The sequence below is a fragment of the Stigmatopora argus genome, chromosome 16 (genome assembly GCF_051989625.1).
Source record: "Stigmatopora argus isolate UIUO_Sarg chromosome 16, RoL_Sarg_1.0, whole genome shotgun sequence".
NCBI lineage: Eukaryota > Metazoa > Chordata > Actinopteri > Syngnathiformes > Syngnathidae > Stigmatopora > Stigmatopora argus.
In genome coordinates this window covers 13,127,416-13,152,720 of record NC_135402.1, presented here as the reverse complement: position 1 = coordinate 13,152,720, position 25,305 = coordinate 13,127,416, and the positions used below count along the sequence as shown (strand labels likewise).

At 42.8% G+C, this 25,305-nt stretch overlaps 1 protein-coding gene across 2 annotated transcripts in view; it reads right to left on the bottom strand.

Annotated features, from left to right (window-relative positions):
• Positions 1-25,305, bottom strand: part of galt (galactose-1-phosphate uridylyltransferase) — a 51,203-nt gene that overhangs the window by 10,355 nt on the left and 15,543 nt on the right. For both annotated transcript variants that reach the window (XM_077623275.1, XM_077623276.1), the window contains 3 exons: positions 17,963-18,085; positions 10,792-10,924; positions 10,483-10,566 (listed from right to left, as the gene is read on the bottom strand). In XM_077623275.1, coding sequence (XP_077479401.1) covers positions 10,483-10,566; positions 10,792-10,924; positions 17,963-18,085 — 340 coding nt within the window. The remainder of the gene's footprint in view (positions 1-10,482; positions 10,567-10,791; positions 10,925-17,962; positions 18,086-25,305) is intronic.

Here is a 25,305-nt window from a genome sequence, read left to right as displayed (position 1 = left end):
ATTATTAACTACACGATTGGAACTGGAGGATGAGGCTAATCATATGTCTGCATAAAAGAAAAAAACTTTAAAGAAACGCATTAATTTTGGGTTGGCGAAGGGAGATGGTGTTTCTTAACAGGAAAAATGGAGAGCACACATGAGCACCCCAGGATAAGAGAGTCCGTGCAAGATCCACCTTGTGCACTGTAAGAAGGTTCTCTCAGTTGAAACGTATGAGGAGACAGGTAAGATAAACTTTTTGACGTAATCAGACAAAATGGCAAGCACTCCAATATTGATTGGAAAGATTATTGCTCGGGGAGCAATGCTGTAAGCCATGAGGAACTTTTTATATTGGTTTTATTGTCTCCATATAAAAAGCGTTTCAATTGAGACTACACCTTCTTACAGATAGTTAAAGTAAACAATTGTGACTAGATCTTCTTACATATAGTTAAAGTAAACAATTAGAGAGAAAAGATAAACTACAATGGATAGAAATGTAACTAGAATTTAATTTTATGCCTGACTATTGAAAAATATTGATTAAGAAAGTTTTATAGGAGATGATTGGCAAACTCCGAAGACAATGGAATGTTACATTTGATAATAAGACTACTAGTTTGGGATATTTTGAATTAAAAAACACTGAGGTTAATATGCAACGCAATACACATTATTAGATGAATTGGGACTTGATTAGTATGCATTTTAAAAGTAATGGGCTTTAATTGCTCTAAAGGATACAATTATGCTAGAAATATTGACCCTGACAAACAAGGGGTGGTTACATTTTACTGGGTTCAATTCTATTTAGAATTATAAATGTGTGCATTTTGTTTCTGAATATTAATTGATGTGAATCTAAACTGTTACAGAGAACGGGAAAGCTGTTTTCCTGAGGAGAAAGCAGCCTGGTTTGCTTTTTGTATTTTTCCTATTCTTAGTATGATTAGTTAATTTGTGTAATTGTAGGAAAGAGGAAAAAACAAATATGGGTTTTGATCTTAACAAGGAAGCAGTGTTCAAAATAGAATATCAGCTAGCATGTTTAATTTTGACTAATAAGGTATTTAAATTTTCACAAACATAATGATGAATGTTAAGCACGTGTTAAAGACAATGACAGAACACAGCAGCATACACAACAACAGAACTGAGCCGATCTCAAGAACAGTGCAGACGAACTGTACTAAAGGCCTACCGTGCCTACCAAAAATGTATTCCATAATTGAGCCATAAATGTCTCAACAGGGGGGAGATATGGTGAACAGGTATAAATACCTATTTTAAAATTTTTGTAGGAACTGTTTAATTTGTTATTTTATTGATCTGTAAAGAACATGGGATCTCCAAAATCATCTGGAGTGACAATGGAGCTCATTTTTCAAACAGCAAAGTGCAAAACATGGCAAAACAACTGGTAGAACTAGCTCGAGATTAACACTTTTGAGATAGTTATTGGAAGACCATTCCAACTTCCTTTATGGGGAGATGACCCATGGCGAGAGACTAAGGAAGGAGAGAAACTTATCCAAAGAACATGTAAGCTGCCGTGATCTTTTTGTCTATCTTGCAGGAGGTGGTGTAGCCAGGTGACTGGATCCTGATCCGAGTCATAAAAATGAAGTCCTGGTTCTCTCCACGATGGGAAGACCCATTCGTGGCCCAACTCACCAACCTCCACAGCAGCAAAGATCGCTGAAAAGTCAAAGTCGATTCAGGTCAAGGTATTCGAGACAGGTGACTCTGAGTGGGACTGTAAGTCGGACGGTGTCAAAACCCTTGTCCGTGAAGAAACTCATCTGACGTCTACTCACCAGCCACGAGCACCCCTCACTTAACCCTGACCTCCCATAGACTTTGCACCTCTATACAGAAGCACAGTGATAGCTGTTGTCACCCACATCACAGTGACTGGACTGTCAGTGACAGCCTGGGCGTATCTGAACGCCCCGCCCACAGAGACTCGAGTTGGAAAACAAGTGCAGGAAACGTCCTGCCTCATCACTGGAAAGGCAGAGCCAAGCGGTCTGCTCTTGGATGGGGCGACGGGGACCCAATCTACATCAACATCGGGGTTCCCCGCGGTGTACCAGATGAGTATAAGCTCGCTGACCAAATTACACGACTCCAAAACAGGACGGAAGAAGGGTTTGCAGCCATCCATGAACAGTTGTCGGCGACCTCCTTGATGGCCTTCCAGAACAGAATTGCTGTTGACATGCTCCTGGCAGAGAAAGGTGGCGTGTGCTCCATCTTTGGCGACCAATGCTGCACGTTCATCCCTAACAACACAGCAGCTGACGGGAGTTTAACCAAGGCCCTGGAGGGGCTTCGATCCCTCAACAGCAAGATGAAAGAACATTCTGGAATCGACACCTCAATGTGGGGCGAATTTGGTAGCATGTTTGGCAGATACAAACAGTTGGTTGTATCAGTTTTAATGTCAATCGCTGTTTATGCTGCCATTCTCACAACTTGTGGATGTTGTTGCATTCCCTGTATTCGTACGTTATGTGAAAGATTAATAACAAATGCCATAGAACCAGTCAAATCCGAAATGTATGCCTTATTGACATCTGGAGGCGAACCACGGGATGACGACGACGCATCTGGGGATGAGGAGGAAATGCAGTTCATGGGATTGCCTGACATGTTCCCAGATGCTAAAGACTCTGGCATTAACTTTTGAGTGTAACGTTTTCTGTTATTTTTGTGATCCTGTAATGTGAAAATCTGAAAAGAAGAGGTCATGGGTGATGATATTTTATAGCAGAATCCGGATAAACAGGAGGGTTATGTTGGAATTATTTTATATAAGTTATCCTGATTCTGGTATGACTGTCGAAATGTTAGTTAATAGAATGAGAGTGTCTTGAGCTCTGGGAAGTTTCACCTTATTCAACAAAGAGGAACTACCCAGGGGGGCCGACGCCTGTCTGAACTATTGTGTGAGGGTTGCAGGATATCGGGAAGGAGACTATAAAGATGTTATCTTGAAGGGGCATATGGTCATGATCAAAGAACCTTTTGTAACTGGGAGAGATCTCTCTCTCCTTTGATCAGCTTGAAACTTCCTGTAACTTGGACACTCCCGAAACACAATAAGAGACTTGGCGAGGGGAGATTTTCTTCAGAGTGTGTCGACGGGCTGAGACGCGAACGGTCCGAGACCCTCTCATTTTTAAATAAAATAACCTCAATTCTTTGTGTTCCTACTTTTTTCAGATTGGTGATACAAATGTCTGGTGTTTAAACCCAACACCTGTATACATCGACATCAATACAGCTTGACAAAGCATGGGAAGCACCGTTGGAAAAGTTACGCTAGCTACCAGCTAGCTACTATTGGCGAATGGATTGTGGCCGCCTGGACGAACGTATAAAACTCAGCGTTTTCGATGACTAATTTGGACAATTGTTCAATTTAGACACAGAAAATGAGGACTTTGAGGGATTTGTGGGTGATGATGACGTGAGTAAGTTGTAAAATGGCTAAATAAAGTACAACCGAACTCAGTTTTGCTTCCGTTGCCTTTTTAAAAACGTGTTTTTAGCGTGTGGGTGTAGCGTGCAAGAACTATATATCCCAGCAGTCACTGCGCACCGGAAACCGGAAAAAGAGTCTGGGGCTGCTTCCGTTAGCCAGCGCTATTGCGGTTAGATATTCATACATAATATATAACATATATGTGTCTAAAAAAAACGGTGCATCCTTTGTGTGTTTAAAATACAGAAATAGCACTCGTTACTGACGCTGCGGCTAAAAATACGATGCGCCATATAGTCGTGAAAATACGGTACATACATATATATTGGATTGGATAACTTTATTCATCCCGTATTCGGGAAATTTCATTGTGACAGTTGCAAGAAAAGGCATAGTTATAAGTTAGACATGTATATATATATATATATATATATATATATATATATATATATATATATATATATATATATATTTATATATATATATATATTTATATTTATATATATATATATATATATTTATATTTATATATATATATATATATATATATGTCAGTGGCGGGCCGTCAGGGCCTTCAAGGCCTTCTCTGCTGGCCTAAGAAATATCTGAATCATATTATATTTTGTCCATCAATACCAGTGTATCAATCCAACCCTCAAAAACTATTTTATGGCTAAAAAACCTCTACTGCAGCTATAGCTGCGACATATAAAAAATAATCAATAAATTAATGCACAAAAATGGGGTAAAATCCACTTCCTAGCAGCATTTCATGATTAAATACAAATACTGGAGCTTTTCAGACATTAAAACCAGGCCAGGGGGTGATTTTCCCGGGAAAAGACAGCAATGAACGTCAATGGCGTACGGGCAAACATTGCCCGAAAATGGGATAAAATCCAGCCAAAACTAGCATTTATTGATTAAATAAAAATACTGGAGCTTTTTAGACATCAGAACCGAGCCCGGAGTATAATTTCCCCGGTAAAAAGACAGCGATGAACATTGATACGTCCATACGTGAAATGACAAAAAAATGCACTAAAATTAGGTAAAATCCACTTCCTAGCATCATTTATTGATTGAATACAAATACTGGAGCTTTTGAGACATTAAACCAGGCCAGGGGGGTGATTTTTCCCGGGAAAAGACAGCGATGGACGTCAATGGTGAAACGCCAAAAATTAAACTTCTGCCACTTCCTAGCAGCATTTTGTGATTAAATACAAACACTGGAGCTTAAATACAAACACTGGAGCTTTTCAGATATCAGAACTTGGCCCACAATTGAAATATTATTTAGGAATATAGCCATATTTTACTCACCCAAAATCCTTTTTACACAATATCCATCCTCCTTTCTTTCTTCCTTCTTTCCTATCGCCATCGAAGCTAATGATGAAAGTCGAGCTTGTCCTGTCATATTTCTGGCATAGTCCGTTTTGAAAATGGCTTTAAATCAAAACAACAATTTACTATTTGCTTGTGGAGCTAAGTTAGCGCGCTGAAAGTGCCCCACACACCATTTTCCCGGCTGTAACAGGCTTGCTAGCTTCGGAGTTGACCGCCCTTTCTTAATTATGTCCATTTTTTTCCTGGTCTCCGTCTGGAAAATAGCTTTGTGAGCAAACAGAATCTATTTGTTTTTGCTTCTGTTGGCCATAGTGGGTGGAGTTTGCGATCTCGGCTGCCTCGGTACTGCTTTGGCCCGCCTACTAGCCAATCATAGTTTGTGAAAGCAATGACATGTCCCAGCCAGCAAAATGCTAACGCCTATGAAAAATCATTGTGGGGTTGCCAACTCAAAATCTGATTGGTTAAAAGCAACAGACTAGTTTAATGCAGCAGAGCCCGCAAGAACTGATTGTGCAGGCTTTGAGGCAGATCTGAATAAGTACGTATTGATGGACAAAATATAATATGATTCAGATATTTCTTAGGCCAGCAGAGAAGGCCTTGAAGGCCCTGACGGCCCGCCACTGATCAATACGTACTTATTATTCCAAATGGTCTGTTAGCTTCCTTTCATTGCTTTTCCCCCTGGTTGCACTGCTTCCAGATGTGTGTTTTCTTATTGAAGCATTTAACCAATCACATTTCAGCCATTATTTGTTGCCAGATCAGATCTGCCGCAAAGCCTTCACAATCAGTTCTTGCGGGCTCTGCTGCATTAAACTAGACTGTTGCTTTTAACCAATCAGATTTTGAGTTGGCAAACCCACAATGATTTTTCATAGGCGTTAGCATTTTGCTGGCTGGGACATGTCATTGCTTTCACAAACTATGATTGGCTAGTGGGCTGGCCAAAGCAGTACCCGAGGCAGCCGAGATCGCAAACTCCACCCACAATGGCCGACAAAAGCAAAAACAAATGGATTCTGTTTGCTCACAAAGCTATTTTCTAGACGGACTTTTCCAGAAAAAAATGGAAATCATTAAGAAAGGGCGGTCAACTCCGAAGCTAGCAAGCCTGTTACAGCCGGGAAAATGGTGGGTGGGGTACTTTCAGCACGCTAACTTAGCTCCACAAGCAAATAGTATATTGTTGTGTTGATTTAATGCCATTTTCAAACGGACTATGCCGGAAATATGACAGGACAGGCTCAACTTTCATCATTAGCTTCGATGGCGATAGGAAAGAAGGAAGAAAGAAAGGAGAATGGATATTGTGTAAAAAGGATTTTTGGTGAGTAAAATTACAAATATGGCTATATTCCTAAATAATATTTCAATTGTGGGCCAAGTTCTGATATCTGAAAAGCTCCAGTGTTTGTATTTAATCACAAAATGCTGCTTGGAAGTGGATTTTACCCCAGTTTAATTTTTGCCGTTTCACCATTGACGTCCATCGCTGTCTTTTCCCGGGAAAAATCACCCCCCTGGCCTGGTTGTAATGTCTCAAAAGCTCCAGTATTTGTATTCAATCAATAAATGATGCTAGGAAGTGGATTTTACCATTTTTTAGTATTTTAGTGCATTTTTTGTCATTTCACGTATGGACGTATCGACGTTCATCGCTGTCTTTTTACCGGGGAAATGATACTCCGGGCCCGGTTCTGATGTCTAAAAAGCGCCAGTATTTTTATTTAATCAATAAATGCTGTTTTCGGCTGGATTTTACCCCATTTTCGGGCAATGTTTGCCCGTACGCCATTGACGTTCATCGCTGTCTTTTCCCGGGAAAATCACCCCCTGGCCTGGTTTTAATGTCTGAAAAGCTCCAGTATTTGTATTTAATCATGAAATGCTGCTAGGAAGTGGATTTTACCCCATTTTTGTGCATTAATTTATTGATTATTTTTTATGTGTCGCAGCTGTAGCTGCAGTAGAGGATTTATAGCAATAAAATAGTTTTTGAGGGTTGGATTGATACGTTGAAGGCGCTACCAGAAAATGCACCGCCCGCCACTGATATATGTATATATGTATGTAGCATGTATGCATGTATCCATGTATGCATGTATGCATGTATGCATGTATGCATGTATGCATGTATGTATATATATATATATATATATATATATATATATATATATATATATATGTGCCGTCAGGGCCTTCAAGGCCTTCTCTGCTGGCCTAAGAAATATCTGAATCACAGACTGATGTTAATTATATTTTGTCTATGAATACTTATTAAATAATTCCAAATTGTCTGTTAGCTTCCTTTCATTGCTTTCCCCTGGTTGCACTGCTTCCAGATGTGTTTTCATATTGAAGCGTTTAACCCAGGGGTGTCAAACATACGGCCCGCGGGCCGGAACCGGCCCCCAAGGAGGTTCGATCAGGCCCGCAGGATAATTTGAAAGTGGAAAAAATGCATAAAAGACATGGAATTAATATTTTTAATTCGATGCAATTCATGGATTATCCGCTAAGGGGCGCACTCTTTCCATCAGAGTAGAAGACAAGCGCATCACTGACACAGACTGAAAACAGCAGCAACTCCATAAATTTTCAGTATGTATTGTATGTGTATGTATGTTTCATGTATGAAGTTTACAGATTTACAGGACAGGTGATCACTCTCCTTAGTTTGTAAGGTGCACGCAGGGATTACATTTAGATTTTATATGCGTATGTGTAAGTGGTTTAAAAATTCCTTTCTTTAAAAGTCTCATTTAATCTTAAAGTGCATTACTATATTTTCAGTACCAATTAAAGTTTTGTGCCTTTGTACAATCAGTGGGATCAGTTGCAATGCATATTTGTGAATGATAAAAGTAAATTGCACATTTGTCTAAGGAAATATGAGGTGTTTCATGAAATGTTTTGAAAAAGGATAGTTCATTAAATTTCAATATTTTCCTAATGTTGTTGTGTTTCTTTACACCAAAACAAAGGAAAGACATGATATTTGGGATATTTATAGCAGAGCATGGTATAATTTTAATGGTCCGGCCCACTTGACATCTCCCTAGGCCGTATGTGGCCCACGATGCGAAATGAGTTTGACACCCCTGGTTTAACCAATCACATTTCAGCCATTATTTGTTGCCAGGGTCAGAAATCTACCTCAAGTCCTTCACAATCATTTCTGCAGGCTCTGCTGCATTAAACAAGCGTCGATAAGACTGTTGCTTTAACCAATCAGAATTCCATTTGGTGACACCAAGGCCTTCTAGCAGGCATAGAGATATGTCATTGCCTTCTCGCAGGCGTAAGGATACGTAATCCCTTTCACCAACTATGATTGGCTAGTGATAGAGTAAGCGGGCCAAAGCCAGAGTGATCCAGCCAGAGATCGCAAACTCCACCCACAATATATAGTTATATAGCTATATAGTGCCGAGGTGTGAAACTGCGAATTCTCGTGTCGACGAAGACACTCTGACTCCACAATATGGTCCGCTGGGCAGTCTCACTTGGAAGCAGCCAGGCACCTCACCCCTGGACAGTCTCCTGAACTGGACGAAGAAGCTCGAAGAGTCGCATCTTCCGAGGTGTGAAACTGCAAATTCTCGTGTCGACGAAGACACTCTGACTCCACGATATGGTCCGCTGGGCAGTCTCATTTGAAAGCAGCCAGGCGCCTCACCCCTGCACAGTCTCCTGAACTGGACGAAGAAGCTCGAAGAGTCGCAGGGCGCCTCGACCGAGAAGCACAAAGGGTCACAGGGCGCCTCGACTGAGAAGCACGAAGGGTCGCCGCCGCCTGAGTTGAGGCCGTTGGGGCCCCCGCCTTGAAAATTGCAGCCGTCGGGCGCGCAGGAGCGGGGCGCCGGGACGAGGGCACAGGAGCGGTTAGTGGGAACGAATGCTTGAGAACGGCTAGAGGGATCGGGTGCTTGAAAACAGAAGACGTCGTCATCCAACGCTTGAAAATGGCAGCCGTTGTCCGACGCATGAAAACGGCAGCCGTTGTCGTCAGACGCTTGAAAGCGGCCGCCGAGATCCGACTCTCTAAAGCGGCTGCCGAGATCCGACGCTTGAAAGCGGCTGCCGAGATCCGACGCTTGAAAGCGGCTGCCGAGATCCGATGCTTGAAAGCGGCTGCCGAGATCCGACGCTTGAAAGCGGCTGCCGAGAGCCGACGCTTGAAAGCGGCTGCCGAGATCCGACGCTTGAAAGCGGCTGCCGAGATCCGACGCTTGAAACCGGCTGCCGAGATCCGACGCTTGAAAGCGGTCGCCGGAATCTTGCACGGGAGAACGGGGAGCCGGCTTGGGAGTTTGGCTGTCGAATGTCTCCCTGCTCCTCTTCCTCCCCTGCGGCGGCGCACGCCGCCACCTCTGGGCGAACGCCGTGGTCTGGCCGGCGGCCTGAATGCCTCCTCAATGCCACGTGGAGGAGCACGCTACTGCGTTTCCGGCGAAAAAGAAAAAAAAAATATTTGGCCGTCAATGGCTGAGAGTCTATGACAGGGGGACTGGCGGGAGCTCGATTCCACCGTGCCTGCCGAAAAGAATGGTTGGGATAGAGGAAGTCCCACTCGGACTCGGAGGCCAGGAGATTAACTAGCTCTGGGCCATCCTCGTATCCAGCCCAGTCCGAGTCCCATTCAGAAATAAAATGTTTATTGGTGGAGGCGATGAAAGCTGGAATGAATGCTCTGTGGGGGAATAACAGGAGGAAAACGTAAGTGGCCAGGCAAGCGAAGGGTTGACAGCAGGTGGGTGACAGCCACGCAGTCGTCTGTGTTTACGCTGATGCCGATGGCCTCCCGCCGACTCCCTGGGAGGAGCCCAGTGAGCGATCCCCCATGTGGAGGCAGGGAGATCCTTCCGGGTCCATGATTGGTGGGAGTATTCTGTCCAGAATGCCTTCGGCTGCGAAGCGGAGTGGAACCAATGAGCAGGAAGCAGGCGAAAGAGAGGGAAATGCTGATGCTCAACTTCCAAAACGAACAGGAAACCGGAAACAATACTCCCACACTGACGTACACAAAACAAGGGGTTTATATACACAGACAGGGTTTGATGACATGACAGCCATGGTATTTTCAATTGGCAGGTCATTTGACATACTGATTCTTCAAATTGTCTACGTTTGTTAACCCGGAAGCGACTCATGACTTTCCTGATGTAATAGTTATATTTGTCAAGAATGTCAGTGGACAGGACGCACTCAGTCAGAAATTGTCCTGCATCCCGATCCGGATTGGCTGAGAATAATGGCAGACTGGAAACATGAAGTGAATCGAATGCACAAGTGAAGTGTGTAGCGCCTGAGTAGACGCCTGGTCCTTCACATTACGCTTGTGGAACACGGTTACTATCAAGGTTTTTCGAATTGGGGTTATGGAACTCGTTTTACGCTTGGGGTATTTCACATTACGCACATGGAATAGTTCCAACAATCTCACGCATACACGGGCAATAAACATCACAGGAGAAAAGAAGCAAGAAAGTCAGAATGAATTTGCAAATTAGAAAACAGTTTAGAGAAAAGTCATTTTAAATCATTTTAAATGTTCTCTATTTATTCCTTTTAATTCCTCTAATCTAGTGTTACAATTAGTTAGAATGAAAGACCGTGACATAACAATTTCTCTAAAATTTTCTTACCATGCCAACCCATGGAGTAGGGAAAGGACACGTTAAATAGATTGTCATATTTGGTCAGCAGTTTCTTCATAATATCAGCCAGACCTGGAAAAAAAGCATCAGAAGACAAAATAAGGAAAAATAAAAGTCGGACCGTGTGTACTGCTGACCTGGAATGAATGTAGGGAGAGGCAGGGTAAGACCAAAATTGACTGTCACTGCAAATTATAGACACAAAACTGGGAAGAATTTGGATAAAAAGACACACACTGTTGTTAAGCTTAGGAGAAATGTCACCATCGTGTAGTATCTCCCAAAAAAGACACTTACTCTCTCTCTCCTCTCTTGTCAACTCATTGATTCTCAGGACGTGTCGTCGTGGTAAAAGTAGCAACTGGTAGGGCCACGTCGCCCAGTAAGGAACCACAACCAGCCAATCAGAGTTTGTCACTACCACACGTTCCTAAAAGCAACAACACATACAAAATGATAGATACTTGAGTGAAAAGTGTCAGAAATAACTCGCTCCACACAACCTATATCAGACATATTAAGGAAATGTCAAGGAAATGATGTTATGAATGTAGTGGTCACTGCTCATATATTTTATGCCAATGGCCATTGCACTAATGCAGATAAGTAATGAATTGAATTGAATTTTTGAATTGAATTGAATTGAATTGCCAGATGAACTGCATTTTTCTTTCCACATGTCTGATTTAGAGGCTTTATTTACATTTTTTTTTGGCCAAGTTAAGTTTTTTTGTACCAACATAATACAAATTGGGGTCCACATCTGCCGCGAAGCCTTCACAATCAGTTCTTGCGGGCTCTGCTGCATTAAACTAGACTGTTGCTTTTAACCAATCAGATTTTGAGTTGGCAAACCCACAATGATTTTTCATAGGCGTTAGCATTTTGCTGGCTGGGACATGTCATTGCTTTCACAAACTATGATTGGCTAGTGGGCTGGCCAAAGCAGTACCCGAGGCAGCCGAGATCGCAAACTCCACCCACAATGGCCGACAGAAGCAAAAACAAATGGATTCTGTTTGCTCACAAAGCTATTTTCTAGACTGACTTTTCCAGAAAAAAATGGAAATCATTAAGAAAGGGCGGTCAACTCCGAAGCTAGCAAGCCTGTTACAGCCGGGAAAAGGGTGTGTGCGCCACTTTCAGTGCGCTAACTTAGCTGCACAAGCAATTTTCAAGACGGACTATGCCAGAAATATGACAGGACAGGCTCGACTTCCACCATTAGCTTCGATGGCGATAGAAAAGAAGGAAGAAAGAAAGGAGGATGGATATTGTGTACAGTTAAAAAGGATTTTTGGTGAGTATAATATGGCTATATTCCTAAATAATATTTCAATTGTGGGCCCGGTTCTATATATCTGAAAAGCTCCAGTTTGTATTTAATGACTAAATGCTGCTAGTAAGTGGATTTTACCCCAGTTTAATTTTTGCCGTTTCGCCATTGACGTTCATCGCTGTATTTTCCCGGGAAAAATCACACCCTGGCCTGGTTGTAATGTCTCAAAAGCTCCAGTATTTGTATTCAATCAATAAATGCTGCTAGGAAGTGGATTTTACCTCATTTTAGTGCATTTTTTTGCCGTTTCACGTATGGACGTAAATGGACGTATCGCCGTTCATTGCTGTCTTTTTACCGGGGAAATGATACTCCGGGCCCAGTTCTGATGTCTAAAAAGCTTCAGTATTTGTATTTAATCAATAAATGCTGTTTTCGGCTGGATTTTACCCCATTTTCGGGCAATGTTTGCCCGTACGCCATTGACGCTGACCTGTCGACACAAGGTATGACAAATGTCACCTAGACTAAAACTGAGTGAAAAAAAGGACAGTAGACATACTTTTTGCCACTGGTTGGCATAGCTATTTCTAGTTTTTGGCACGCCCATTCTTCCTCTGTAGTATTCGCTGAAATGGTTGGTTCTAAGCGCCGAAGAAGAAATGTGCCCTGACTTCTGTCATTTTTCATCCATCTTCTGGTTGTGAGTTTCAAAATAGATTGACATTTTTATGAACTTTTTTTAGATACTTCTGAAAAAAATAACCCATGTAGCGAAGTCGCGAAGTGAAGAAGGATCACAGTACAGTGGTACCTTGAGAAACGAGCTTAATGGGTTCCGGGACTGGGCTCGTATGTCGATTTACTCGTATCTCAAATCAACGTCTCATCTCATCTCATTTTCCGCTAGAACCCGTCAGGGTGGGACAATGATCAAGTACAGGAAGTTTGGAACACAAATTAATGTACATCCAAGTTACAGCGCTTCAGAATCATCATCAAATGTCATTTTCAACTTGCTGTTTAGACCCCTCCCCTTTGGTGAAAACCGCTTTATCCTCATTAGGGTCGCGGGAGGTGCTGGAGCCTATCCCAGCTGACTCCGGGCCAGAGGCGGGGGACACCTTGAATCGGTGGCCAGCCAATCGCAGGGCACAAGGAAACGGACAACCATGCACATTCACACCATACCTAGGGGCAATTTAGACTGTTCAATCAGCCTACCATGCATGTTTTTGGAATGCGGGAGGAAACCTGAGTACCCGGAGGAAACCCACGCAGGCCCAGGGAGAACATGCAAACTCCATACAGGTGGACGTGACCTGGATTTGAACCCAGGACCCCAGAGCTGTGAGGCTGACGCTCAAATCAACGTTTCCCATAGAAATTAACTAAAAACAAATTAATTCGTTCCAACCCTCTGAAAAAACACACAAAAAAAGGATATTGGAATGGAAAAACATTTTTATTTGTTCTAATTCGCCATCTATTAACTGAGTAACAAATAACTAGTGGTTATGATGTTTAATTATTAGACAGATTTCGCGGAAAGGAGAGAGAGAGGGACGGAGAGAGAGAGACTTTTTGCACGGCAACGCGCTCGTAACATAACAAACATTTAAATGAATTTGGATTACGATACAGACACACTCAAAAATAAATTTAATTTATACGTTTCTTAAACGTTGGCTCTATTTGCCCAGCCTACACCCTGACTTTCAGCTGCAACCTATCGAGCGAGGGTTGTTTGCTTTTGTCTTCCCTTCAAAATATTCCAAAAATGATGCACACAAATGTCCTCACAATAGGATAACGCACGACCACTTGCCAATTTGCCCGAGGAGTAGTACCCCTCTCATATTGGCGAGCAAGCTCCGCCATTCTGCGCCAACTAACGGGGGGCAAAAACCACAGAAAAAAGGCAACGCTCCACCCAGTGTTCGTAGACATTACACGAGGGAGTTGCGACGGGAAAGACAGTGCCCATGTTGTTCTCAAAAGCAGCCTCTTGCATTGGCCACACCTGGCTGTATGGTCAAATATCAAATTTTGTCTCGTATTTCAAGGTAAATATTTGCTCGAAATTTTACTCGTATCTCAAATTGCTCGTATGTCGGGGCACTCATATGTTGAGGTATTACTGTATACCCAAACCTGCTAAGAACTGGATATGAAAAAAACAATTGTCGCCACTAGTTGGCGTTTTAGAATTTTCGTATAGTACCCCTATAGAACCCTTCAGGGTGGGAGAATGATCAAGTACAGGAACACAAATTAAAGTACATTCAAGTTATAGCACTTCAGAATTACTTGTAAAAAAATGGCAAATGTCATTTTCAACTTGCTGTTTAGACCCCTCCCCTTTAGTGAAAACTCTTATTTTGTTGATGGCCCACCAAGACCAAAGGCTTAAAGCAGGGGTGTCCAAACTATTCCACAAAGGGCCGCAGTGGGTGCGGGTTTTCCTTCCAACCCATCAAGATGACACCTTTTCACCAATCGGGTGTCCTACAAGTGCAATCAGTGGATTGCAGTCAGGTGCTTCTTGTTTTCTTCAGAAATCTCATTGGTCAAAATGTCTGTGCTGGATCGGTTGGAACAAAAACCTGCACCCACAGCGGCCCTCGAGGACCGGTTTGGCCATCCCTGGCTTAAAGGCTTCTCAGATGAAAATTTGAGGCCAATCAGGCTTTTGACCTTGGGGGAGGAGGCAGACCCGTAAAGCTAAATATTATCTGCTACCAAAAGAGGCCATTAGGCAAAAAAAGTAAGTGCTATATAAACAATCTAGTAATAGTAATAATAATAATAATAATCGGACATAGGCTTTGTCATCATCTTTGACTCGACAAAAGCCTAATTGTCCTTAAGCCTATTTGTCCATACTTTGTGGGACCTATAGCGTCTGCCAGAGGGCAGCAGCTGGAACAGATTGTGACCAGGGTGGGATGGGTCCCTGATGATGTTCCTGGCTCTGCTGAGGTATCGAGGGCTGGCAATGTCTTCCAGTGAGGGCAGAGAGCAGCCGACGATCTTCTGGGCAGTGTTAATCACTTTCTGCATGGCCTTTTGTCTGCTGCTGTGCTTCCAGCGTACCACACTGTGATGCAGTATGCTAGGATGCTCTCCACAGTGGCTCTATAGAAGGTTACCAGAAGCTTAGTGTTCAAGTTGTTCCTCCTGAGTACCCTGAGGAAATGGAGTCGTTTCTGGGCCTTCTTCACTACTGCCGTGGTGTTTGTAGACCAGGAGAGCTTATCCGTGACGTGGACCCCCAGGAATTTAAAGGACTGGACCCTGTCTACAAATATTCCATTAATGAGGAGTGGGGCCAGATCTGTGCTGTTTGCGAAAGTCCAGGATTATTTCTTTAGTTTTCGTGGTGTTCAGTGTGATATTGTTCCCCGAGCACCACGAAGACAGTTTGTTGACCTCATCTCTGTAGGCCGACTCATCCCCTCCTGAGATGAGTCCGACCACAGTGGTGTCATCGGCAAAAGTGAGTTTGGAACCGACGACAGCCTGCCCATCAGCCACCTGCTGCCAGGTCTCCGCCTCCCCACCCGCTTATGCTGTCCTCGCTGTGGTTTACACCCGAACTTGCCGCCCAACCTCCATCGCCCTCCATCGACCGTGTTATATTCGGACTTTTCTGAATGTGTAGACGCATAAAATTAACCTACTGGACTCGGACCCAGAACATGACTTCCTGGCCCCGTGTTGCTCGAAACAGTCTCGCCAGGGCTGGGTTCTGCTCCTCGCTTGCCAGCGCCGGTTCCTGCTCCTCGCTCGCCAGCGCCGGTTCCTGCTCCTCGCTCACCAGCGCCGGTTCCTGTTCCTCGCTAGTTCCTGCCCTGCACCTGACAACACCAGTTCCTGCCCCGCACTCGCCGGCACCCGCTCCGTGGCCTTGCCAAGCCCCTGTAGATTCAGCCCCTACAGAGACTGTTCAGGGCGAGGTGACTTGCAAGGTCGCCGTCGCTCCTAGGGAGACCGTTCAAAGCGAGGCGACCTGCGACATCGCCACTTCAGGGTGAGATGCCCGACCACTTCCTCATGGGACAGCCCAGACAATTGCCGGACCGGCCAAACCGCCGCTTCCTCGTGGGACAGCCCGGATGACCGCCGGACCGGCCAGACCGCTGCTTCCTTGTGGGATGGCCCGGAGGACCGCCGCTTCCTCGTGGGACGGCCTGGATGACCAGTGGACCAGCCCTGGATGACCGCTGGAACAGCCAGACCTCCGCTTCCTCGTGGGCTGCCCAGAATGGAGTTTCTTGTTGTTTTTTGGGACATCGGGAATCCATCCCTTAGCCGGGAGGTTATGTTACGTTTTGGTTTGGTCAGGTTTTGTAGGGTTTTTTCCCCTGTGTAACATGTCCTTATGATTGCCCAGTGAGTTCACCTGTCGTTTTCCCTGGTGTAGCTCTTGCATGCTCCCTGTCTGTTAAACACGGTATATTTGCCAATACTGGTCGGATCGTCTTGTGTTCAGATGTGCTCTCCCTATGTCCAGTGCTCCTCGTTTCTCCACGTCTTCCCCATCAAGTTGGGTTTTGCTCTTTTCCCTGTGTCTTCCCCGTGAAGTTGCGTTTTGTTCTTTGGTCATGAGTCTTTGTTATTTTTGCCAACCTTCCCACGTTATTAGTGGACCCTCACTCCCCGTCTCTACGTGCTTCTCTGCATTTGGGTCATACCACGCTTCCCCACACCGCATATGTAACAGTTGTGCACAACTGTCCCCTGTTCTTTCATCTTTGTTACTGATCCCTGTGTGAACCTGTTTATTGTCGGCCTTTCAAAATTGTTTCAAGACTGAAAACGTCGCATAGTGAGCTGAAAACAGTTCCCTGCTAGGTCTGTTTCAAGGCCGTCGAAAGCAAAACAATTTGCAAAACCGTAATATCAGCATTTAAAACTGACAGACGTGGGCAATGTTGCTCCATGGAAGCAACATTTACCCACAACTGAAATCTCTGGCTAATGAAAAGACGACATTATTTTACATATGACAAGGAGCCTCCTAGTTAAAGAAGTCCATCAATCCGAACAATGTCAAAATCGAGTCGCTAATCCGTGTGCAATACGCATTCTGCAGCGATCTGTGCAGTGTCCTCTAGATCAGGGGTGTCAAACTCATTTCGCATCGTGGGCCAGATACGGCCTAGGGAGATGTCAAGTGGGCCGGACCATTAAAATTATACCATGCTCTGCTATAAATATCCCAAATATCATGTCTTTCCTTTGTTTTGGTGTAAAGAAGCACAAGAACATTAGGAAAATATTGAAATTTAATGAACTATCCTTTTTCAAAACATTTCATGAAACACCTCATATTTCCTTAGACAAATGTGCAATTTACTTTTATCATTCACAAATATGCATTGCAACTGATCCCACTGATTGTACAAAGGCACAAAACTTTAATTGGTACTGAAAATATAGTAATGCACTTTAAGATTAAATGAGACTTTTAAAGAAAGGAATTTTGAAACCACTTACACATACGCATATAAAATCTAAATGTAATCCCTGCGTGCACCTTACAAACTAAGGAGAGTGATCGCCTGTCCTGTAAATCTGTAAACTTCATACATGAAACATACATACACATACAATACATACTGGAAATTTATGGAGTTGCTGCTGTTTTCAGTCTGTCTCAGTGATGCGGCTTGTCTTCTACTCTGATGGAAAGAGTGCGCCACTTAGCGGATAATCCATGAATTGCAGCGAATTAAAAATATTAATTCCATGTCTTTTATGCATTTTTTCCACCTTCAAATTATCCAGCGGGCCTGATCGAACCTCCTTGGGGGCCGGTTCCGGCCCGCGGGCCATATGTTTGACAGCCCTGCTCTAGATGATCTCATCAAATGGGACTACACAATGTGCTGAACTCAGTGCTGCAGTTATTTCAATTAAGGTTGTATGTATAAAACCATCAGGCCTGTTTTGTGTATACTGTGTGATGATTTTCAATTTCCAGAACATTACAGTCAATTTCCATTACAAGGCCTCTCTATTGGTCACTTAGTAATATTAGAGCACCCTTCCTGCAAATCAATACTGTATACCTACATAGCAGGATGATGCTTGAAAAATCCTGTATATCTAGCTCTCCTAGTTTAGAGATTAATTAATTTTATAATCATATGACCTTTAGGCCATATTGGTTATGCAGGTCACCTTTCTCTCCACTTCTTGCTTGGCATACTGCAGTAGCATTGGCTCTCTGTATTTTTCATAGAATGCTCTTTGGCAGTGGTCAGACACAGCTGGCTCATTTGGGAAGAAGCTGCTGGCCCACACCTATGATATAGAAATCAAATTAGTCAACCAAATATAAGAGAAGACAGAATTCTCGCAAATTATTAAGAAAGCTTTGTGTTCATGATAGCGGAACTGACATTAGTGCGTTTTGGGCGGACTCGAGAGCCAGCTTGTGCCAGATAGTAACCAACTGGGTCGGACAGGGGGGTCGGGGGGTGGCGTGGGGGCCGGCGTTGTGGTCGGGGCTGATGTTGGTTTGAAGGGGGGGTATGGGGTTTGCGCCAGTCTGACCTGAAAACGGTGCGCTTCAGGCCGGCAGCAAAGCTGGCCCAAATTGTGGTAGTGGCCACTGGCAGTTTGAGCGCAACCACTTCTGGAACTAATTAATTTCATGAGTACAGGGAGCACTGTAAATACATTTAAGGAAGTTGTTTGTCAATACTATTTGATCACTACATTGAGACGGGTGCATAAGATTTAATCGCTTTCACATCTCCGGGCTGTCAGGATTGCTTTTTTCCCTGCCAGAGGTGGTCTTTTATATATTCTGTCCAATAAATATTATGTTGAAAACATTTTAACAAACACATGCAATTTACATCTTCAAAATTCAACCTTTCCAAATGTACCTATTTATTTAAATATTCTTATGCTGTGAGAATTCACCTATAGCTAGGCTACTTTCATGTCAAAGCCTTGATTGAGTGTAAGCTTTTCTTACATGAAAGACTACAGAAGGACAACCTTGGCATCAATGACCTATTTTGAAGTCAGAGCAGGTACACTATGGGCCTTTGTGGAATAGTTTGGACAGCCCTTATTTAGACAGTGCAATGCCTTCAACCAGAGAAAAGAGGGAATTTGGTTGTATCTAGGGCAGTGTTTTGCAACCATCTTCGAGCTGCGGCACACTTTTTCATTGCAAAAATCTCAAGGCACACCACCAGCTGAAAACCTTGTAATTTAAAACTGTCATTTATATTAGATAGTCTTATGTTCATGCGTGCTCTCCCCATGTCCAATCCCCCTCGTTTCCCCTGTCAGGTTTTGTTTTGTTTATTGGTTTCTAAGTCTGATGTTTTCCGTCTGCAGTTGTGTTTAGCAGTTCAATGACGTCTAGCAAAAGAATACGTTACACACATTGTTCTTGATAAAATAAACAAATGAAAAAAGCACTGCGTTATACCCACCAGCTAAGCTAATTACATTTCATTCGCAAAGTAAAAGTGTTGGAACATTTTAATACAGGGAATCTTTTGCTTACGCCAGTCCTGAAATAGGTTTCGTCGTTACGAACGCCCCATACGAATAGAGTCGTATGAAAAAGTTTGGGCACCCTTGATCATTTTCAAAATTTTCCTCTATAAATCATTGGTTGTTTGGATCAGCAATTTCAGTTAAATACATCATATAGCAGACAAACAGTGATAATTGAGAAGTGAAAGGAATTTTATAGAACGTACAGAAATTACTTAAACAAAAGTAGGGAGGTGCATAAATTTGGGCACCCCAATAGAAAAATTACATCAATATTTAGTAGACTCTCCTTTTGTAGAAATAAGAGCCTCTAAACCAGGGGTGTCAAACCGGTCCTCAAAGGGCCGCAGTGGGTGCAGGTTTTCATTCCAACTCAACAAGAGGATACCTTTTGCAAGTGTAATCAGTTAATTAAAGTCAGGTGCTACTTATTTTAGAAGACACCTGATTGGTTAAAACGTCGGCACTGGATCAGTTGGCACAAAGACCAGGACCCACTGCGGCCCTCGGCGGAATCGGTTTGAGACATGTGCTCTAAACATTTTCTATAGGTTCCAAAAGTGTCTGGATTCTGGTTGAAGGTACAGCCGTACCTCTACTTACAAAATTGTTTCCGGAACTTTTTTCGTACCGTATTTACTCGCATATAAGCCGCGCCCGATTCCCAATTTTCACCTCCATATTCATGGTTTTAATAACGACTACAAATGTGCACCGTATTTTCACGACTATATGGCGCACCGTATTTAAAGGCGCAGTGTCAGTAATGAGTGCTATTTCTGTATTTGACACACACACAAGACGCATTGCATTTAAAGGCGCACCGCTCCGCATTACACTGGTCTACCGCACCGCATTATACGGGTCTACAGTAGAGGCTGGGGTTACGTTATGCATCCACTAGATGGTGCTGCGCTAAAGGGAATGTCAACAAAACAGTCAGCTAGGTCAGCCAAACTTTATTAATAGATTACAAATCAGCTTTCTGACAACTACATTCACTCCCAACATGAATAAACAACAGTTTTTTTTATTTTCTCCGAGGTTAAAGTATTAGTATTTTCGTGACACAGCAATAGCATAATAACTCACGTTGAACAGGTGGGCATCTCACCAAAGTCGTCATTAATCGAGTCACTAATTTCTGCCTTCCTGAAAGCTCGGACCACAGTTGAAACTTGCACTGGAAATGACGACGAACATAGAATTAATGTGCTAGATCGAGCTCAACCGAAATGCAACGCCGTTTTATATATCTCAGCATTCACCACGCACCGGAAATAGAGTCTGGGGCTGCTTGCCGTAGTTGCCAGAGCTGTAACGGCTCAATATTTATCCATATATTATATATATATATATATATATATATATATATATATATATATATATATATATATATATATATATACCGTATTTTCACGACTTTAAGGCACACATAAAAGTCTTTAATTTTCTCCAAAATAGACAGGGCGCCTTATAATCCAGTGCGCTTTATATATGGACCCATACTAAAATTGTTATCACGATAAAATAAAATAAATCAGTCGATAGGGTACACCATCCCCTACAGCTCTCACAACTACGGCAAGCAGCCCCCGACTCTACTATTTTCCCCGTAGAAAAAACACTGCGCGGTGACTGCTGGGATACATAGTTCTTTTGTCAACACAACCAATGGATTGTGGCCTGGACATTGACATCAACACAGCTTTACGAAGTGTGGAAGGCAGTGCCGGAATAGTTACGCTAGCTACTAGCTAGCTACTATTTGCGAATGGATTGTGGCCTGGACATCGACATCAACACAGCTTTACGAAGCGTGGAAGGCAGCGCCGGAATAGTTACGCTAGCTACTAGCTAGCTACTATTTGCGAATGGATTGTGGCCTGGACATCGACATCAACACAGCTTTACGAAGCCTGGAAGGCAGCGCCGGAATAGTTACGCTAGCTACTAGCTAGCTACTATTTGCGAATGGATTGTGGCCGCCTGGATGAACGTATAAAACTCAGTGTTTTTGATGACTCATTTGGACAATTGTTCAATTCGGACACAGAAAATGAGGACTTTGATGGATTTGTGGGTGATGATGACGTGAGTACATTGTAAAATGGCTAAATAAAGTACAACCGAATTCAGTTTTGCTACCGTTGCCTTTTTAAAAACGTGTTTTTAGCGTGTGTCCGTATGTTTAAGCTGGTGTATGTTTTGCCATGCCTGACTGCGTCTTTAAAAACGGTGCGTCCTTTGTGTGTGTCAAATACAGAAATAGCACTCATTACTGATACTGCGGCTTAAAATACGATGTGCCATATAGTCGTGAAAATACGGTAGTTCGCAGTCTAGCTTTGAATACTCTGTTGACGCCAACATCTAGCGCCAGGAGTTCTTTTGTAAATCCACCCTATTAAATGAAGGCCACTGTCAATTGGTTGACAAAAGAACTATATATATCCCAGCAGTTACTGCGCACTACTTTTTCTACAGGGAAAATAGTAGAGTCGGGGGCTGCTTGCCGTAGTTGTGAGAGCTGTTGCGGCTCAATATTGAGCCATATTATATATATATATATATATATATATATATATATATATATATATATATATATATATATATATATATATATATATATATATATAGTTCGCAGTCTAGCTTTGAATGCTGTTTACGTCAATCTAGCGGCTGGAGTTCTTTTGTTAATCCAGCCGGAATGACGGCGAGCACCAAATTAGTGTAGGAGTATCAAGGTTTATATTTTGACGATCGACCGCAAGACCTTCAATCAGCTTTAACTATTATGGTGTGCTGACATGATAAACGCTATGGTCAGAGTATGTACCTATGATAACATGGCAGCGCCCCGAGCGAGCAATAGTAAGTGTACTCACGTCTGGCCAGTCTGAGCACGTTTAACTACAGTAAGATGGCCGTGCCGAGCGAGCAGTGACGGGAATGAGTTTTTTCACGTTTTATCCAAGATACGTAAGTTGTTTTTCTTGAATTTCATTCATAAACGTCAAAATAAATGTTGTTTAGCGTTTCATCTGTTTATCTTTTCTCTATTTTGAAATAAATGAAAGTATCGTCCGAACTCATGACGTCACGCGCCAACGCAAGGACGCCATCTTTAAGTGACGTCATCGTGTCGCGGCGGCGCCGTCAATTTGCAGTTTTTTTACATGTCGTGTTTTTATGCGCGTATAAGCCGTACCCTTGATTCAGTCATCATTTTTCAAAAGCGGCTTTTATGCGAGTCAATACGGTAAATCGAAAATTTCGTAAGTGGAGGTGTACTTTATATGTAAATTCTCTCATTTGTTCCACGGTCCTCACACAACTACCAACTACAGTAAACCCTCGATTATCGCATTTAATGTAGACCAGACATGGCCACAATAAATGAAAAACCGCGAAGTAGGGTCATCCTTATTATTATTTTTTACTTCAGTGCTGAGTCCCAGTAGCAAACAGAGGACGGGGGAGTGGCTTCCGCTTGCGAGTTTCAGCGTGGATTTTGACTTTTCTATGAACTTTAAAAAAATATTTATTTATTTATTTTACTTCAGTGCTGAGTTCTAGTAGCAAGCGGCGGAAAGGGGAGTGGCTTCCGCTTGCGAGTTTCAGTGTGGATTTTCACATTTTTATGAACGTACAAAAAAAAATCCCCCAGAAAAAAACACTGATGTAGTAAAACCGCTATAGTTGAAGCCGCGATATTTGACAGATTACCGTAAACCCTTTAAAATTGGTCAAGATGTCCCAATTTTGTATGAAAGATGTGAGGAAACAAAAATGAGAGAAAATTATAAGGAAATGATTTATTCTTAAAACAAAAAAAGCATATGAAAATGTGTCCTAAACCAGTGAAATAGTTCCCTCCGCGGCTGTTATTATGGGAGACGTAATACCCGTGTTTGTCCGCCAGATGGCGGCAAGAGCCCGTTCCACCAGGGCCGAAAGCCGTCCACTTTGTAGTACATTTTAGACTTTTACGTGTGCCGTGTGTGTGAAAATATGTGCCGCGTTGCATTTGTACAGTTTTTAATTGCTTAATAAGGGGAATTGCAATCATTAATAAGAGGAGCATTTAGTCAAGGTTGACAGGTGTGTAAGAGAGAATCTTGAAACATGGATAGTGGTTGTTGTGAAACAGCCAATTGAATAGAATTGAATGCTTTTATTGTCATTATATGAGATAGAATGACAGCGATGATATGAGAGCCCAGTAGAGGGTAGTGATGTTCTAAAGTGAGAATCAATGCATCCTCGACAATTTTTTCAAAATAAAATAGCGGATCAGGAAATGCATTTACTTTTTAGGGGATTTCGTAAGTTGAATCTTTTTCGTATCTCGAGTCACTCATTTGCAAATAAAAAAAATTGTAACCTGAAAATTTCGTACCTAGAGGCATTCGTAATTCGAGGTATGACTATTTTTAACCATTCTTCTTTACAAAACATCTCCAGTTCAGTCACGTTTGATGGTTTCCGAGCATCGACAGCCCGCTTTAAATCACACCACAGATTTTCAATAATATTCAAATCTGGGGACTGAGATGGCCATTCCAGAACATTGTACTTGTTGTCCTGTACGAATGCCTTAGTAGAATTTGAGAAGTGTTTAGGGTCGTTGTCTTGAACATTGTTTCTAAGTATCTGCTGATACTAACTGGAATCTATGCGACCTTCAACTTTAACAAAATTGCCAGTCCCAGCACTAGCCCCAAAGCCCCACAACATGATGGAACAGCCACCAAATTTTACTGTGGGTAGAAAGTGTTTCACTTGGAATTCTGTGTTGTTCCGCAATGCATACTGCCTCTTTTTATGTCCAAATAACTAAATTTTAGTTTCATCAGTCCTATCCACCTTATTCCAAAATGAGGCTGGCTTGTCCAAATGTGCTTTAGCATACCTCAAGTGACTGTTTGTGGCATGTGCGCAGAAAAGGCTTCTGCCGCATTACCCTCCCATACAGCATCTCTTTGTGCAAAGTGCGCTGTGACTGTGACACCATCTGCAGCAAGATCATGTTGTAGGTCTTTGGAGTTGGTCTGTGGGTTGAGTTTGACTGTTCTCAACATCCTTCGCCTCTGCTTATCTAAGATTCTGCCACTCCGAGCCTTAACTGTGCCCGTGGTCTTCCATTTCCTCACTATTTTTCTCACAGTGGAAACTGACAGCTGAAATCTCTGAGCTAGTTTTTTTTTTATCCTTCTCCTTCTCCTAAACCATGATGTTGAACAATCTTCGTTTTCAGGTCATGTGACAGTTGTTTTGAGGCTCCAATGTTGGCACTCTTCAGAGAAGAACAACTTGCAACTGGCCACCTTAAATACCATTTCTCATGATTGGCTTCATCTGTGTATGTAGGTCAATGGTCAATGAGCTTACCAAACAAATGTTGTGTTCCAGTAATTAGTGCTAAAGGTATTCAAATCAATAAAACAAGCCCAAATGTATGCACCTGCCTATTTCTAATTTTCTGAACCGCTTTATCATCACTAAGGTCGTTACATGGGGTTGGTGTAGCCTATCCCAGCTGACTTCGGGCTAGAGGCGGGGGACACCCTGAATTGGTGGCCAGCCAATCGCTGGCACGAGGAGGCGGACAACCATTCACGCTCACACTCATACCTAGGGGCAATTTGGAGTGTCCAATCAGACTACCATGCATGTCTTTGGAATGTGGGAGGAAACTGGAGTGCCAGGAGAAAACCCACGCAGGCCTGGGAGAACATGCAAACTCCACACTGGTGGACCGACCTGGATTTGAACCCAGGTCCCCCACTGTGAGGCCGATGTGCTAACCACTCAGCTGCCGTGCCGCCCTATATTGGAACAGTAATTTGAATATCAAAGGGGTTCGTAACCAAAAAGTTTTGTATGGAGAAGAATTCGTAAGTAGGGGTACTGCATACTAAAAAGACAACACGGAATGTGGGAAGAAAAGGCGGCTCTGTCGTACATTTGGAAGCAATTGTTGTATTTTTCCCAGAACG